Source organism: Artibeus jamaicensis, unplaced genomic scaffold (assembly GCF_021234435.1).
Source record: "Artibeus jamaicensis isolate MK-2021 breed Jamaican fruit bat unplaced genomic scaffold, CSHL_Jam_final contig_65, whole genome shotgun sequence".
NCBI lineage: Eukaryota > Metazoa > Chordata > Mammalia > Chiroptera > Phyllostomidae > Artibeus > Artibeus jamaicensis.
This window is the reverse complement of record NW_026521913.1, coordinates 1,358,872-1,376,564: the sequence shown is the minus strand read 5'-3', so window position 1 is coordinate 1,376,564 and position 17,693 is coordinate 1,358,872. Positions and strand designations below refer to the sequence as shown.

Sequence of the window (17,693 nt, the reverse complement as noted above, 5' to 3'; positions counted from 1 at the left end):
TCCCTAGTTTGATGACAGAAAAAGTCACACAAATCCAGGAATCACACAGAGTCCCAATCAAGAGGAACCCAAGGAGGCCCACTTCAAGACACATCATCATCAAAATGGCAAAATTCCAAGACAAAGAGAGAATCTTAAAGGCCGCAAGGGGGAAAAAAGAAGTAACATACAAGGGAGCCCCAATAAGGTTAGCTACTGACTTCTCAATGGAAACACTCCAAGCAAGAAGAGAATGGCAAGAAATATTTCAAGTAATGAGAACCAGAGGCCTACAACCAAGGCTACTTCATCCAGCAAGGCTCTCAATCAAGATAGAAGGCCAAATAAAGAGCTTCCAAGACCAAAAAAGTCTAAAAGAATATGCTTCCACCAAACCAGCCCTACAAGAAATACTAAAAGGACTGCTTTAAGGGAAGGAAGGAAAAGTGAGAGACAGAGAGGAACAGAGATACAAAAAAGGCAATGAATAAATACCTATCAACAATAACATTAAACGTAAATGGATTAAATGCTCCAATCAAAGGACACAGAATAGCTGCATAGATAAGAAAGCATGACACACATATGCTGCCTACAAGAGACCCACCTCAGGACAAGAGACCACCACAGACTAAAAGTGAAAGGCTGAAAACAAATTCTCCAAGCAAATGGGCAAGAAAAAAAAGCTGGGGTAGCAATTCTCATATCGGACAAAATAGACTTCAAAAAAAGGGTCATAAAGAGAGACCCAGAAGGTCACTTCATAATACTCAAGGGAAGAATCTACAAAGAAGACATTAACATTGTAAATATATATGCACCCAACATAGGAGCATCCAAATATATAAAGAAAATCTTAGAGGAATTCAAGAAAGATATTGACAGCAACACAATTATAGTAGGGGATTTAACACCTCAGTATCAAAAATGGACAGATCTTCCAAACAAATTATCAACAAAGATATTGTGGCAGTGAACAGTGCCCTAGATGAAATGGACTTAACTGATATATATAGAGCCCTTCATCCCAAAGAAGCTAAATACACATTCTTTTCAAATGCACATGGAAAATTCTCAAAGATAAATCACATGATAGAATACAAAACCAGCTTCACCAAATTCAAGAATATTGAAATCATACCAAACATTTTCTCTGACCACAAGGGACCGAAATTGGAAACCAACCCCAAAGGAAAAAATCCAAAACACCCAAAATCATGGAGACTGAATGGTATGCTATTAAACAATGAATGGGTCAAGAATGAAATTAAGGAAGAAATCAAAACGTTTCTGGAAACAAATGAAAACGATCTCACAACAACCAAAAACTCATAGGACACAGTGAAGGCAGTCCTGAGAGGGAAGTTTATAGCAATACAGGCCTATGTAAAGAACACAGAAACATTTCAAAAAAACAACCTAACCCTATGCCTGCAAGAACTCAAGGAACAACAACAAAAACAGCCCAGAGCAAGTAGAAGCAAGGAAATAGTCAATATCAGAGCAGAACTAAATGACATAGAGACTAAAAGCACAATTCTAAGGATCAATGAATCCAGGAGTTGGTTCTTTGAAAAGATAAACAAAATATATAAGCCTTTAAGTAGGCTCATCAAGAAAAGAAGAGAGAATACCCAAATAAACACAATCAGAAATGAAAGAGTAGAAAGGACAACGGATACCACAGAAATAGAAGGGATTGTAAGAAATTACTATGAAGAACTGTATGCCAAGAAATTTGAAAACCTTGGGGAAATGGACACATTTCTAGAAAAATATAATCTCCCAAAACTCAATGAAAAAGAAGTAGAACACCTGAATAGACCAATAACAGCAAAAGAAATTGAAGCAGTAATCAAAAAACTCCCATCACACAAAAGCCCTGGACCAGATGGTTTCACAGGAGAATTCTACAAAGCATTTAAGGAAGAGCTGACCCCTATTCTTCACAGACTATTCCAAAAAAACCAAAAGGATGGAAAACTCCAAAATTCTTTTTATGAAGCCAGCATCATCTTAATTCCAAAACCAGATAGAGACACAACAAAGAAAGAGAACTTCAGGCCAATATCGCTGATGAACATAGACGGTAAAATTCTCAACAAAATATTGGCAAATCGCATCCAACAATACATTAAAAAGATCATACACCATGACCAAGTGGGATTCATCCCAGAGATGCAAGGATGGTTCAACATTTGCAAATCAATAAATGTAATTCATCACATAAACAAAAGCAAAGACAAAAACCACATGATCATATCAATAGATATGGAAAAAGCTTTTGGTAAGGTACAACACCCATTCATGATAAAAACACTCAGCAAAATGGGGATAGAGTGAGCATTCCTCAATATAATAAAGGCCATATATGAGAGACCTACAGCCAATATCATACTCAATGGGCAAAAACTAAAATCTTTTCCATTAAGATCAGGGACAAGACAAGGATGTCCACTTTCACCACTTCTATTCAATATAGTACTGGAAGTTTCAGTCACAGCTATCAGACAGGAAAAGGAAATAAAAGTCATCCAAACTGGAAAGGAGGAAACAAAACTGTCACTGTTTGCAGATGACATGATAGTGTATATGGAAAATCCTATAGACTCTACTCAAAAACTGCTCGAACTAATAAGTGAATTTGGTAAAACAGCGGGTTACAAAGTCAATATCCAGAAATCAAAGGCATTTTTATATACTAACAATAAATCAGCAGAAGCAGAAATCAAGAAAAAAATACCATTCGATATAGCAAAAAGAAAAATTAAATATCTGGGAATAAACCTAACCAAGGAGGTGAAAGACCTGTATGCAGAAAAGTACACAACACTGAATAAAGAAATCAAGGAAGACACAAACAAATGGAAACATATACTGTGTTCATGGATTGGAAGAATTAACATCATCAAAATGTCCATACTACCCAAAGCAATTTAAAGATTCAATGCAATACCTATTAAAGTACCAATGGCATATTTCACGGGCATAGAACAAACACTTCAAAAATTTATATGGAACCATAAACAACCCTGAATAGCAGCTGCTATTTTGAGAAAGAAGAACAAAGTAGAAGGAGCAGTATCACAATACCTGATATCAAATTGCATTACAAGGCCACTGTAATCAAAACAGCATGGTACTGGCACCAAAACAGGCACATAGACCAATGGAACAGAACAGAGAGCCCAGAAATCAACCCAACTCTCTACAGTCAATTAATATTTAACAAAGGGAGCAGTAACATAAAATGGAGTAAAGATAGACTCTTCAACAAATGGTGTTGGGAGAACTGGACAGCTACGTGCAAAAAAATGAAACTTGAGCACCAACTTACACCATACACAAAAATAAATTCAAGGTGAATAAAAGACTTAAATATAAGCCGTGACACCATTAAAGTCCTAGAGGAGAACACTGGCAAGAAAATCTCAGATATTCCACGCAGCAACATTTTTACGGATATGTCCCCTAGAGCAATGAATATAAAGGAAAGAATAAACAAGTGGGATCTCATCAAAATAAAAAGCTTCTGCATGGCTAAAGAAAACAGTATTAAATTAAAAAGACAACCAACTGTATGGGAAAACATATTTGCCAATGATACCTCAGACAAGGGTTTAACCTCCAAAATATACAAAGAACTTACACGACTCTACTCAAGGAAGACATCTAACCCAATTAAAAAATGGGAAAAGGACTTGAACAGACACTTCTCTAAAGAGGACATACAGAATATCCAGAGACACATGAAGAGATGCTCAATATCATCAGCTATCAGAGGGATGCAAATTAAAACCACAATGAGATACCACTTTACACCGGTCAGGATGGCTATCATGAACAAAGCAACAAACAACAAATGTTGAAGATGGTGTGGGGTAAAGGGTTCCTTAGTTCACTGTTGGTGGGATTGCAGACTGGTACAACCATTATGGAAAACAGCATGGAATTTTCTAAGAAAACTAAAAATGGACTTGCCTTATGACCCAGAAATTCCATTGCTGGGACTATATCCTAAGAATCCTAAAACATCAATATCAAAGAACCTATGCACCACAATGTTCATAGCAGCACAATTTACAATAGCCAAGAGCCGGAAGCAACCTAGGTGCCCATCAGTAAATGAATGGATCAAAAAATTATGGTACATATACACAATGGAATTCTATGTAGCAGAAAGAAAGAAGGAGCTCCTACCCTTTGCAACAGCTTGGATGGAACTGGAAAGCATTATGCTGAGTGAAAGGAGCCAGACGGTGAAAGACAAATACCATATGATCTCACCTTTAACAGGAACCTAAACAACAAAACAAACAAGCAAGCAAAATAAAAACAATGACACTGAAATGGAGAATGGGGACAGCGACCGGAGGGGAGGGGAGGGAATTTCAGGGGAAAAAGGGGAAGGATTTACGGGAACTAGTATAAAGGACACATGGACAACAACTAAGGGGGGTGGAAAGGGGAGGGGGCTGGGGAGCACTGGTGGGGTTGGGTTGGGAAGGGAGTAAAAGAAAGAATACTGTAGTTAAAAAATAATTTAAAAATAAATTAATTAATTAAAAAATTATTATGTCTTCTTTATTTTAGCTTTCTTGGTGAGTATAATTTGCATTTCCCTAATGACTAATTATGCTGAGCATCTTTTCAGGTGCTTCTTGGCCATTTGTGTATCTTCTTAAGAGAACTATGTTTTTAAATCATTTGCTCATTTTTAAGTTGGGTTGTTTGTTGTTTAAATTGTTTTTTAGTAGGCGTATTTTAAAGCAGTTTCACATTCATAGCAAAATTGAGCAGAAGGTACAGAGATTTCCCACAGATCTACCTTGCCCTCATATACACCTAGCCTCCTGCATTATCAACATTCTACACCTGATCAGAGCATTTGTTAGAGTGCAACCTACATTGACACATCATTATCAACCAAAGTCCATAGTTTACATGGGTGTTCATTCATGGTGTTGTGCATTCCATGGATCTGAACAAATATATAATGACATATTGTTGGGGGCTGGGATAAGCCTGAAACAGGCTGATACAATCAGGCCTGAAGGTTGCGCCTGAATAACAGGATGCTGCGGTTAGGAGCCATAGAACTCCCCCTCCTGGACATGCGGGTGCACCAGCCTTGCGCCCCTCTGGCTGAGACGCCTTGAAGCCACCTATCCTGCGTTTCCTCTACTGCCCTCCTCTATATAACTCCCTCCATTTTGAAATAAAATTTGCAGCTTGATCAGAATCCTTTGTCTTGCTGCCATTCTTCGCGCCTCCTGTCCCATCCCCCTTCATCCGTTACAGGTATGTCGGCGGACCCCGTTGACTGCCTCGCGGGCCGAGGCAACATATATCCACCATAAGAGTATATTACAGTTGTTTCCCTGCCCTAAAAATCCTCTGTGCTCTGCCTGTCAGTTCTTCCCTTCCCACCCCCAGAGACCACTGATCCTTTTATTTTCTCCACTGTTTTGCCTTTTCCATTTGTAGTACAGTATCTAGACTTTTCAGACTGGCTTATTTCACTTAGTAATATGCATTTAAGTTTCCCCCACATCTCTCATGCTCAAGAACTCATTTTTTAGTACTAAAATATATTCTGTTGTTGGATGTACCACAGTTTATCTATTCATCTACTGAAGGGCATCTTGGTTGCTTCCAAATCTGGGCATTATGAATAAAGATTCACATGTGGGTTTCTGTGTGGACATAAATTTTCACCTCAAAGGAGTGTGATTGTTGGATCCTATGGTAAGAATATGTTTAGTTTTATAAAAAGCTGTGAAGTGGTCTTCAAAAGTGGATGTGCCATTTTGCATTTTCAGCCAGCAATGAATGAGAGCTCTTATTGTTCCACATTCTCATCAGTATTTGGTAGTGTCAGGGTTTGGGATCTGAACCTTTCCAATAGGTGTCTAGTGGTATTTAATTGTTTTAATTTTCACTTCCCTAATAACATATGATGTAGATCAACTTTTCATATGCTAGTTTTCTGTATATATACCTTCTATGGTGAAGTGTCTGTTCAGTCTTTTGCTCATTTTTAATTTTTAAAATATTTTATTGATTATGCTATTACAGTCGTCCCATTTCCCTCCCTTTATTCCCCTCTTCCCTGCAAACCCGACACCCACATTCCCCTGCCTTAGTTCATGTCCATGGGTCATATGTGTAAGTTCTTTGGCTTCTACATTTCCCATACTATTCTTAACCTTTCCCTATTTTCTACCTACCATTTATATTACTTCTTCCCTGTACCTTTTCCCCCAATTCCCCCTTCCCTTCCCTGCTGATAACCCTCCATGTGATCTCCATTTCTGTGATTATGTTCCTGTTCTAGCTGTTTGCTTAATTCATTTGGTTTTTTGTTTTATGTTTGGTTGTTGATAATTGTGTTATTTTACTGTTCATAGTTTTTAAAAATTATTTTATTGTTGCTCAATTACAGTCGTTTGCGTTTGTCACTCACCACTCCCCGACCCTAGCCAAACCCGCCTCCCTCCCTTGCTTCCACAAACCCCCATGGTTTTGTCCATGTGTCCTTTGTAGTTGTTCCTGAAAACCTTTTCTTCCCTTCCCCCCATTATCCCCTCCCACTTCCTCTCTGCTTACCGTCAGATTGTTCTTAATTTAAATGTTTCTGGTTATACTTTCTTGCTTTTTTCTTTTGTTGATTAGTTTCCAGTTAAAGGTGAGATCATATGGTATTTGTCCCTACTGTTCCTGTTTTTTATCTTCTTTTTCTTAGATAAGTCCCTTTAAAATTTCAAATTAGGGCTTGGCGATGATGAACTCCATTAACTTGACCTTATCTGGGAAGCCCTTCCATTCTAAATGACAGCTTTGCTGGATAGAGCAATCTTGGGTGTAGATCCTTGCCTTTCATGACTTTGAATGTTTCTTTCCAGCCCCTTCTTTCCTATAAAGTTTCTTTTGAGAAATCAGGTGATAGCCTTAAGGGAACTCCTTTACAGGTAACTGTCTCCTTTTCTTTTGCTGCTTTTAAGATTCTCTCATCTATAATCTTGGGTAATGTAATTATGTGTCTTGGTGTGTGCTTCCGTGGCTCCAACTTCTTTGGGACTCTCTGAGCTTCCTGGACTTTCTGGAGGTCTATTTCCTTTGCCAGATTGGGGAAGTTCTCCTTCATTATGTTTTCAAATAAGTTTTCAATTTCTTGCTGTTGTTTGTCTCCTTCTGGCACCCCTATGCTTCAGATATTGGGACATTTAAAGTTGTTCCAGAGGTTCCTAAGCCTCACATTTTTTTTTTTAATTCTTGTTTCTTCATTCTGTTCTGATTGAATGTATTTCTTCCTTCTGGTCCACAGTTGATCTGAGTCCCAGTTCCCTTCCAGTCACTGCTGGCTCCCTGTACACTTTCCTTCATTTCACTTTGCATAGCCTTCACTTTTCCCTGTATTTTGCAACCATACTCAACCAATTCTATGAGCATCCTGATTACCAGTGTTTTGAACTGTGCATCTGATAGGCTGGCTATTTCTTCATTGCTTAGTTGTATTTTTTTTCCCCAGGAGCTTTGATCTGTTCTTTCATTTGGGTCAGGTTTTTTTGTTTGTTTTGTTTTGTTTTGGTGCACCTGTTACATAGTAAGGGGATGAGGCTTTGGTATTTGCCAGAGTGGGGCAACCCAGTCACTGTGTTGTGGTGCAGTATGTGGGGGAAGGGTATGAGAGGAAACAATGCTGCTTGTTCAGTTCTCTGCTGCCTTTCAGTTACTTTCTCCGCTACCCACAAGCAAATTGGGCCCTTCTGGTGCTGATTCCCAGGTGGGTGGGTTTGTGTACATTCTAGGACCCTGTGGGTATCTCTAACAAATTCTCCTGTGAGGCTGGGAGTTTCTCCTGCCACCTCAATCAATCCCTGCAAGTTTTTTCAATCAGAGGTTTTGAGGCTTTATTTACCAGCATGGAAACCCTAAGTTACATGATCTGTCTTGCTCCCTAGTTGTTCCTCCTGGTTTATCCACATGCAAACATGGGACCACCCACTCTGTCAGCCACCGCCTTGCCTCCAGTCTTCTCTGCCCACCTGCCTGTCTCCCCTCTCCTACCAGTCTGGATATATGTTTCTTCTTTAAGTGCTTGGTTGTTGGACTTCCATATAGTTTGATTTTGTCAGTTCTGATTGTTTTAAATTGGTTGTTGTTGTTCTTTTGGTAGCATGAGGAGGCAGTGTATCTACCTATGCCTCCTTTGCTCATTTCCAAGTTAGGTTGTTCATTTTCTTATTGTTGAGTTTTAAGTTTTCTTTGAATATTTTGGACAACAGTCCTTTATCAGATGTGTGCTTGCAAAGACTTTCTGTCAGTGTTATGCTTGTCTTTTCAATCTCTTGACAGTGCCTTTTACAGAGGAGAGGTTTTTAATTTTAATGAAGTCTGGCTTATGAAAATTTTCTTTCATGAATTGTGTCTTTGGTTTGTAACTAAAAAGTCATTTTCATTCTCAAAATCTAAATTTTCTCCAAAATTTTTTAGTTTTACAGTTTTGCACTTTATACTTTACATTTATGATCCATTTCAATTTTTGTGAAGGGTATGTTCTAAGTATATATATATATTAATGTGGATATTAGCTGTTCCATCAATTTGTTGAAAAGACATGTTTTCTCCACTATACTCCTTTTGCTCCTTGTCAAATATTGGTTGGCTATATTAATGTGGGTCTATTTTGGGCTTCTGTCTATTCCATTAATCTTTTTCTTTTCACCAATATCATAGTGTCTTAATTACTGTAGCTTTGTAATACAATGTCAATCTTCCAACTTTGTTCTCCTCCAATATTGTGTTGGCTATTCTGGGTCTTTTGGCTCTTCATATAAAATTTAGAATCATTTTGTTGATGTCCAAAAAAATAGTAAGTTGTCATTCTGAAATTCCATTGAATCTATAGATTAAGTTAGGAAGAAATGACATCTTGACAATATTTTTTTCTATTCATGAACAGAATCATTTCCCATTTATTTTGTTCTTTGATTTCCTCCATCATAGTTTTGTAATTTTCCTCATAAAGATCTTGTTCATGTTTTGTTAGATCTATACCTAAGTGTTGCATTTGGGGGTGGTGTTAATATAAGTGATATTGCATTTTTAATTTCAAATTCCAGTAGTTCATTGCTGGCAGATAGAAAAGTAACGGATTGACCTTGTATCCTGCAGTCTTGCTATTCACTTATTAGTTCCTTTTCGTGGGTAGGGGAACCAGTTCTTTCAGATTTTCTACAAAATAATGTCAGCTGTAAAAAAGAGTTTTATTATCTGTCCCAATATGTATACCTTTTATTTCATTTTCTCTTGCATTACTTAGAACTTCTAGTATAGTGTTAAAGGAATGGTGCAAAAGAGCATTCTTGTCTTATTCTTGATCTTAGCTGGAAATTTCTAGTTTCTCCCCATTAAGCAAAATGCTGAGCTGTAGGCTGTCTGTAGATATTCTTTATCAAGTTCAGGAAGTTCCCCTCTATTTGTTCTTTGCTGAATTATCATGAGTGCTGGATTTTGTCAAGTGCTTTTTTCTGAATCACGGGGTGTGATCATGTGATTTCTTTGGCCTGTCGATGTAATGAATTACATTGACTTTCTGATGTTGAACCTATCAATCTAGCATAGCTTGAGATAAATCCCACTTGGTCCTGATGTGTAACTTTAAAAATTGTTGGATGTTTTACTAATATTTTGGTGAGGATTTTTGCATCTATATTTATGAGAAATATTGTTCTACAGCAGCTGTTTTCAACTGATATGCCACAAGAATTTTTAAAACATGCAATATCTGACTAGTCAGGGACACTAACCTTTTTCCCTTTGTCAAATTTTAAAAAATGACAACAGCCAATACAATAATAGTCATGCAGTGTGAATGAATTAAATTTATTCCTTTTTTTGGTCAGATTGGCAAAAAATATATTTTCTGGAGTGCTGGAGCATTTTAATTAGTTTATGTGTGCCATGAGATGAAAAACTGAAAATTAATGGTCTATAGGTTTTTTTTCCCTTGTAATGTCTTTGGTTGGTTTTAGGATAATGCTGGGCTCTTAAAAGATCATTACCTTGATCATGGTAGCTTCATAGTAGTAATTTTTAAAATGACAAGTGTACTTTTCCAACTCTGCTCTGAAATTTCTTCTTGAACTACATAAATTATTTGTGTAGTAAGAATTGTAGATATAGTACAATGGGTTGAATTATATATTTAAAAAATTTGTGTGGTTAAAGGTTCTAGAGGCAGACTCTTAGGTTCTGTCAGTTACTAGCTGTGAAGTTTTGGGCAAGTTACTGTAAATTTCTCTGTGCCTCAGTTTTTTTCACTGAGAAACATGAGAATTATAACAGTACTCCCCTCAGTGAACTACTGTGAGATTTAAATATATTTCTGAATTCTTCAAGGCTCTTAGAATGGAGCATGCACATGAGAAACACTCAGCAAACAATAGACATTATTATTGCTATTGACTGCACTTTGAGACATTTTATCTCCTTTAATACAGCAATTTCACTTCTTGGGATATGTTCTAAAGAAAAAGTCATATTCATCCAGATTTAGCTTCAAGAATGTTTAATACATTAATCTTTACAATAGTAAAATTGAAAACAAGGAGAATTTTTAAAATTATGATACACTCCTGTAATAAAATGCAATCTTATCATACATGATTTTTTTCAATGTTTGATCATTTAGAATGTTGTTTATGATCACTTAAAAAATAAAGAAAATTATATATAATAGAACAGGATATAAAGTATAACAGTTAATTTTTTAAATTAATATGTGAAAAAAGTTGGCAATTGCAAAGGCTTATGTGCATAAAACAAAAGGACTTGGTCGCTTTATGCCAAAATATCTAAAGTGATTGGCTCTTTTGGGTTAGAGAAGACTCCAGTAGCTGATAACAGAAACCACAAGTTGAGGTAAAGCAAACAAATGTCAAACATGTTGCCTAGGAAAGGCAAATCTACAGACAGAAAGCAGATTAGTTTATCTAGGGCTGGGGTGGGTGTGGGACTGGCTGGAAATGAGCACCAGTGATCTTTTCAGCCCTATTTCTTAACACTGACCTGGGTGATGGTTATACAACTCTGTAATAATCTACTAAAAAATATCACTGAATTTTACATTTAAAATTAGTGAATTTTATAGTATGTAAATCATATTTCAATAAAACTTTAAAAGGGGGAGGGGCCATTTACTATAGGATGGGTATAAGGGGAGGTCTTTTCAGATTCTGAGGAGGAACCACAGCCAGGCCTCAGGGAGAGGCCTCCCTCTCATCTCATCTGTCTCACTCTTCTGTCCCATTTCCATTTGAGACTGGCCCAGAGACAAAATAAAAAACAAATGACTGTGCCCACCCCAGGACTCCTGCACTATGGCCACTCATAGCACTCTCACTAAAATCCCCAACATGGTTGAGGCGTCCACTAGCTATGCTTACCTAGAGGTCTCAAAGGGGAGCTAGTCTCAGCTGGGCTGCTGCAATCTGGGTGTTAGAGCTTTAGATGACATTTCTATAATAGCCTTTTGTGGTTGACTGTACTTTGAAGGCCCCCCTCATGAACATATCCTGGTATTTGTCCCTCCCGAAGCCCTCCCCTGTGGACTAGAAGCTTGGGCATGTATGTGACTGGTTCCAGCCAATGGGTCAGTAGTAAGTATACTATGAGCAAAGGCTTGATAAGCACTTGCAATTGAAGTTTGTTTTCTTGGAATGTCAGAATGCTTCTTTTTGGAACCCAGACTCCATGTCATGAGGCAGTCTATGTAACCCTGTGCAGAGGCCCACCTGGAAGAGGACTGACCAAGACCCCTGGGCAGCACTACCATCTTAACTCCCAGGTACTGGCTACCTCCCCAGTCACCCAGGAGGCACCATGTGGAGAGAACAACCCGGAAAACCCACACAACCCGAAGAGAAAATATACAACTATAGTGTTAAAACACTAGATTTTGTGCGTTTCTTATGTAACATTAGGTAGCTAACAAATCCTTTATTCTTTTTGTCATCAGATAGCTCTGGTAAATACTCACATGTAAAAGCTACAAAGCACCAAATAACTGAAGCCAGACTGAAGTACCTCCACTTTCCTATGACACTGCTGCTATGTCCTGAAGCAGCAGTGGAAATGCAGGAACACTAGCCAACATATTACTGAAGGGTGACAGATGTGAAAGACCTACTTACTTAATATACTAGGTGTCTCTTGAGCTCAGTGCTCAGTGTATCACCACGCTAAAAAAAAGAACAGGCATTGCTAATCCAGCTTTAAAAGGGGCTTCCTCAAGGAAGCCTGGACAGCTTTCCTCTGCACAGCGGGCCAAAAGAACATTGTTTGGATGCTAAAACTAGTGTTGGGATGTCTGAGAAGTAACAAAACATTACATCAACTTTGTGAATCTCCCCACAAAATACTTATTTGCAAAAACTAAGAAATCAAAGTTAAATTTGCTAGAAATGGAACTAGTGGACAGCATGTGCTTCCTAAATGATGGGCTGAGGAGAACTCAGAATCATGTTGTGGTATTTCTGCCAAAGTACCTAACAGAATGCTAAACAGAAGGAAACAACAGGCACCCCCAAGTTCAGGGACATTCTGCAAATCAACTAGCCAGTACTTATAAGCAAATGTGTAAAATATTAATATTTAGGGAGCAGGGATAAAGGGTATCTGGGAATTCTTTGTCCTCTTGCAGATTTTCCATCAAGCCTGAAATTATGTCAAAAAACCCAAAACATTTTAAAGGTAATATTTGCTGGGCCACTCCTTTCGAAACTGTCACAACCACCCAGCCTACTCTAGAAAGTTCTCTCCTCCAATCTGAACAGGGTTTGTTACTGCTTTTTGGTTCACACACCCCTTTGAACATCTCTTGATGCTTCAGGCCCCTCCCCTGAAAAAAATTATACTTATACTTACTTTTTTGCACACAACCACCTCAAGTTATGAACCCTTATCTGGGAGACCAGCAAAGAACTATCCACACACCAAAGGTGGGAGGTCCAAGCAGCACATATAGGAAGTGACTGGCTCAGCTCAGAATCACAGGTCCCCATTCTGGGTCCAAGGACCCTTTGGCCAGACCCTTTGGCCTGGGAGAGCTCCTCCTCCATTTCACACCACACTGCAGACTGGGCAGGGCCATTGCAGAGACAGGACCAGTCTCTGCAGTCTGTGTGCTATTTTACTCAACCTCTCAAGCCTGTTTTCTCTTCCATAAAAGAAGACATTATAGCATCACATCATGGAGTCCTTGGGAGAACAGCTCAGTAGGAGCAGCCATTATTTCCATATTTTTAGCACCTAGAATGTTATCTGCTCAATGTCTTACAAAGTTATATTTCAGCCCTAGCTTCGGCTCTGGAAATGCCAAGTGTTTTTCTGCTGCTATATGGAAACACAAGACTATCACCCAAGGCCTAAGACCCAGACACTTAAGTTCCCAATAATTCTTGCTTTTCCAAGAACCTCTGAGATCAGGCCTTTGCTTTTCATACCACTTAAAGCTTAATCCCTTTTGTTGGACATAACTTTTAATTTAGCCTAAAGACTATACTCAGGCCATACTCAGTTTAACTAGAATACTAGAACACTTGACATTTTGACTAAATGTGAACATATTAGTAATGTGTTTGCTTTTCAACTGCTACTCAATTTGACCTTGACGTTTTCTCTCAAAATGACTTGAATTATAAGGTGTTATTTAAAGTGAAGATAGGGAAAAGCTATGAATAGCTGGACAAAGGGCATCATGTACTACAAGTTTAGGGGTTTCACACAGAAATTGGCGGGAGCATGAGCTTCCTACAGCTACAGCCCACAGGGATTAATGCCTATGGTTTCCACATGAGCACCACCTATCGTATTTGCCACACCAACTAATCTGACTTCCAGTTATTGTACACGTCATGCTGGGAAAAACAAAGTTCCTGAACTGAAGTTTTTCCAGAAATCAATGGTGTGTCCATCCACCTGAAATAAGGCCTGCCTGAGCCACCATGGGAGGGACCATCTAACGCCTAACTGCCCTCTTGGTGGCTTTACAACCCAGGAACAAATAGGCTGCAAAGGACTGGTTTGCTTTTTGGCATAAACCCTTTGAATTTTTATTTTTCACTGTTTCTGTAAAATATTTTTTTACTCAAATAACCTGCTTAACATTTTGTAAGAAAAAAGGATATTAAGATACTATTTCCATTTGTTTATGAAATGCACATGGCCTATTAGAGTTAATTCAACAGTTAATACAATTGTTTAAGAAATGCTGCTGCTCTTATTGAGCTCTTGATTTCCCTGGAGGTTCTAGGTGAAGACTGCATACAGGCTCATTAATAGCAGTCTCTGCTGAGGTCCTTGGGGAATGAAGGTGGCATTTCTGAGCACAGATTTGATGTGACAGGTAGGACAACAAACGCCAAGATCAGGTAGATGAAACAAAGGGGGTTTGAGTTAGTAGTCACCGTATTTTGCCGTGTATACTGTGCACTTTTTTTGCCAAAATTTTTAGAGAAAAATAAGGATGCACATTATACATGAGTATAATGATTGATTACATACCATCAGTATAATAATCACATATATAATGCATACAAGATACATGAGTGCACATTATATACAACACAATATGATACACTTTGGACATTTTTCAATCTTGCAGTAATATATTAATAGAAATTATGCAGCATGCCTCTATTCATTGGGAAGTTTGTTTCAAGGGGTTATTTTCCTCATCTCAATCTTTAGTGAATTTTTATGTGTAATTGTTATGTAGTTATTCCATCATGGGAACTGCACACCTGTTGAGTGTTGCATTTTAGACTTATATCTGTTTTATTGATGCAGCTGTAATACAAAGTCTCCTTAACCTTATAAAAATGTCATGGCTTTTAAATTATGATTTATTTTGATTATGGAATAAATACATGAATAAAAAAATCTAAAAAAATAAAGTGAAGACAGGTCTGTCCGGACCCCTACAGTGTCACTGCTGTGGAGAGGAGTGTGCAGCTCTGTGATGCACATCCATGTAACCTAGGAGCTCCTCTGTGCAGAGGTTCAAACCGCCCATCTTCCTCGAGTGTCAACACTACTTAAAGCTTTTGGGTTAAAAAAAAAAAATCCATTATTTTAACATTAAAACACATATACCCAAAGAGTAAACGAGTGAGTGTTAGGTTACAACTGATCCCACCCTCTCTGTTGCGTCCTTGCAGGGTGAGGCTGGGTAAGCTCTCTGGAAGGGGAGAAAGGTGGTAAAGAGTCCAGAGGATTCATTCTCTGGAGGCAGGCCACCACAGCTTTGGTGAACTTGGCAAATGAGTGACTCTTTGTCCAGTCCTGGGCTAAGTGCTAGGGAGCCCCGAACCTCGTTAGGAGAGAGAAGTGATAGAAAAACTTCTAGAGTATATTCACATGAGGGCACAATGCATTCCCCTTGAACAGAAAGATTCAAGCTGGTGATTCAAGCTGGTGTAAACTCTAACTACAGTCTGTAGAACAGAGGTTCTTAACCTGTGGTCCACATCTCTGATGCAAAATTTTAAATGTGCCAGCATTTAGATTTCTTTGGAATCTGAAAGGGATACATGTCCCAAAAAGTTAAGAGCCACCACTCTTAATTAAAGAAAGTTTAAAAGAAAATGATTAGATTGAAGATCTAGTTGTTACAAGAAAAGATTTTTATTTGAGAATAGCCAATACTTTCGGAAATACTCCTTCTGGATCCCCAAAAAACTTATTGAGAGTCTGTCTCCAACACTCCCCATACACACACACCAAACAGCCTAGTCCTGAAGACAATATAGGTCTGTCCAAGGCCGATTCCCCTTCTACCACTGTACAGTTCCACCCAGTGGTGCAATCTAAATGCAGGCCACTCAGCCACTCAACACCAAGCCAACTTCATAGGCACAGGGAAACTGAGACCCTCAACTCCCAGACCAAGCCCCTGGTGGGAGATGCTAACAGAACAGGTGAAGCAATGTGTAGACACAACATTTAGTTTATTTCGACTGTGACCAAAGTCAGAGAGAGACAACAGAACCTCACTGACTTAGAAATCCTGCAGGTTCACTGACAACACATCAAGGCTGGGAAAAGGGTTGGCATCCCTTTGTGTAACCATCCCATAATCCCTCATCATCCCAGGACAGGATAGTGCCTCTCAGGCACTGCATGAATCTTTATAGCAATCACATTTGCTCATCCTTTAAATTAGGATGGACAGATTCTCTCTCACTATCAGTTTGATACTCATTCTTATAAACTGTCCAGTGGAAGGACAGCAGCATCTTTTAGCATTAGTTAACTGTGGAGTCCAGATTCCCAAGATGTGGTTTGACAGCCTCTCCAGAAGGGACGGACTGGACCTCAATTTTGCTGATAGGCTGCTCACTACTCATTCCATCGCCTACCTCTTTTCTCAGCTCAGCTGAGAATTTGAATGAATGTCTAATCGTAGAGATTAGAACTCACAGTGAAATGAATAAGGTCTATGTGAAGACCCATCTCTAACAGCATATGTGTTTCTCTGTAAAGAGCTACATTCAAGTCACATCAGCGTCGGAGCCTCAGGAAGAACGCATGTTTACACTCTGTGCTCTCCAAGGGGTAATACTTATCATAAAAATCTAAAACATATTCCTCAGTCTTGAATCCAAACTTCTGGTACAGCAGCATAGCGGGGTTGCTTGCTGAGACGTGAAGGGTTACATCCTTGCCCATGCAGGTCTGCCAAAAGAGTGGGAAAATACAAGATGAATAGGAGAAAGCCTGAGGGGAAAACAAGTAGGTGAAGAAACTCTTTCAAGTGTAGGTAGTTTAGGAAACTGGAGAAGTCAAGGACTCAGACTTTGTAACAGCTAGGTGTCACTGGGGAAACTGAATGACATTTTACCTCGATCAAAACATTCACTGAAGCATTCATCAATACTAAGGAAACTGATGGTAGGCTGAATGTTCTTTTTTCTCTCTGAAGCAAAGGGCCAAAGGAGGTATTTTATTGTCAACTGTATTATTTGTACTTCAATTACATGTAAATGTCAAACATATCCATACCAAACACTATGTCAATCTTGAAGAAATAGTGAATAAGGTAAGCTCTGCTTCTAAAAACTAGATGTTAAATTATGTGACCAGATATAAAATATTAAGACTTTAATTTTTCATGTAATTATAAAACCTGAAAAATTTACACGGACCTTCAGAATCCCAATCCCATAGACCTCCCATCCCTTCCAAACTGACAGAACTCACTATTTGAACTGAGATTTCTATAGGATAGGCCCAATTCTAGGAAAAAAGAATAATAATTACTCTAACAATATAAGACAAGTCCTTGGATTCTTTAATTGTCTACACAGGCTAAATTATCCCAAAAGTAATATAAATAAACAACTTGTTTTTAATGAAGAAAGCATCAAAATACTGATGTTGACAGGTCCTTGAGAGTTTATACTTCATGGTTCCCCCAAGGCCTCTACTTAAGAACTCTGTCAAAAGTAGACAGCCACCTTCTATTTTCTGTTGAATTCACATTCTATATCCAAAGGCATTTTAGGACAAGAAAGAACTACCAGTATACCAAGGACAAGAGTGTATCCTATGGTAAGGCTGGTATTCCTTCTAGTGCAAATATGCACGGTCTGATCATGGTCATCACCAAGTACTACTGACTGTGTCTGGGCCTGGGCTGGCTGGGGGCC

At 38.5% G+C, this 17,693-nt stretch overlaps 1 protein-coding gene and 1 pseudogene across 4 annotated transcripts in view; one reads left to right on the top strand and one right to left on the bottom strand.

Moving 5' to 3' along the window:
* The first annotated feature begins 13,741 nt into the window (after window positions 1-13,741).
* On the top strand, window positions 13,742-14,046 carry LOC119038519 (cytochrome c oxidase subunit 7A-related protein, mitochondrial-like; annotated as a pseudogene).
* Window positions 14,047-15,975: 1,929 nt separating this feature from the next.
* KAT14 (lysine acetyltransferase 14) overlaps window positions 15,976-17,693 on the bottom strand; it is a 55,541-nt gene continuing 53,823 nt past the window's right edge. For all 4 annotated transcript variants that reach the window (XM_037131045.2, XM_053670933.1, XM_053670934.1 and 1 more), the window contains one exon: window positions 15,976-16,719. In XM_037131045.2, coding sequence (XP_036986940.1) covers window positions 16,546-16,719 — 174 coding nt within the window. In that variant the 3' untranslated portion in view covers window positions 15,976-16,545. The remainder of the gene's footprint in view (window positions 16,720-17,693) is intronic.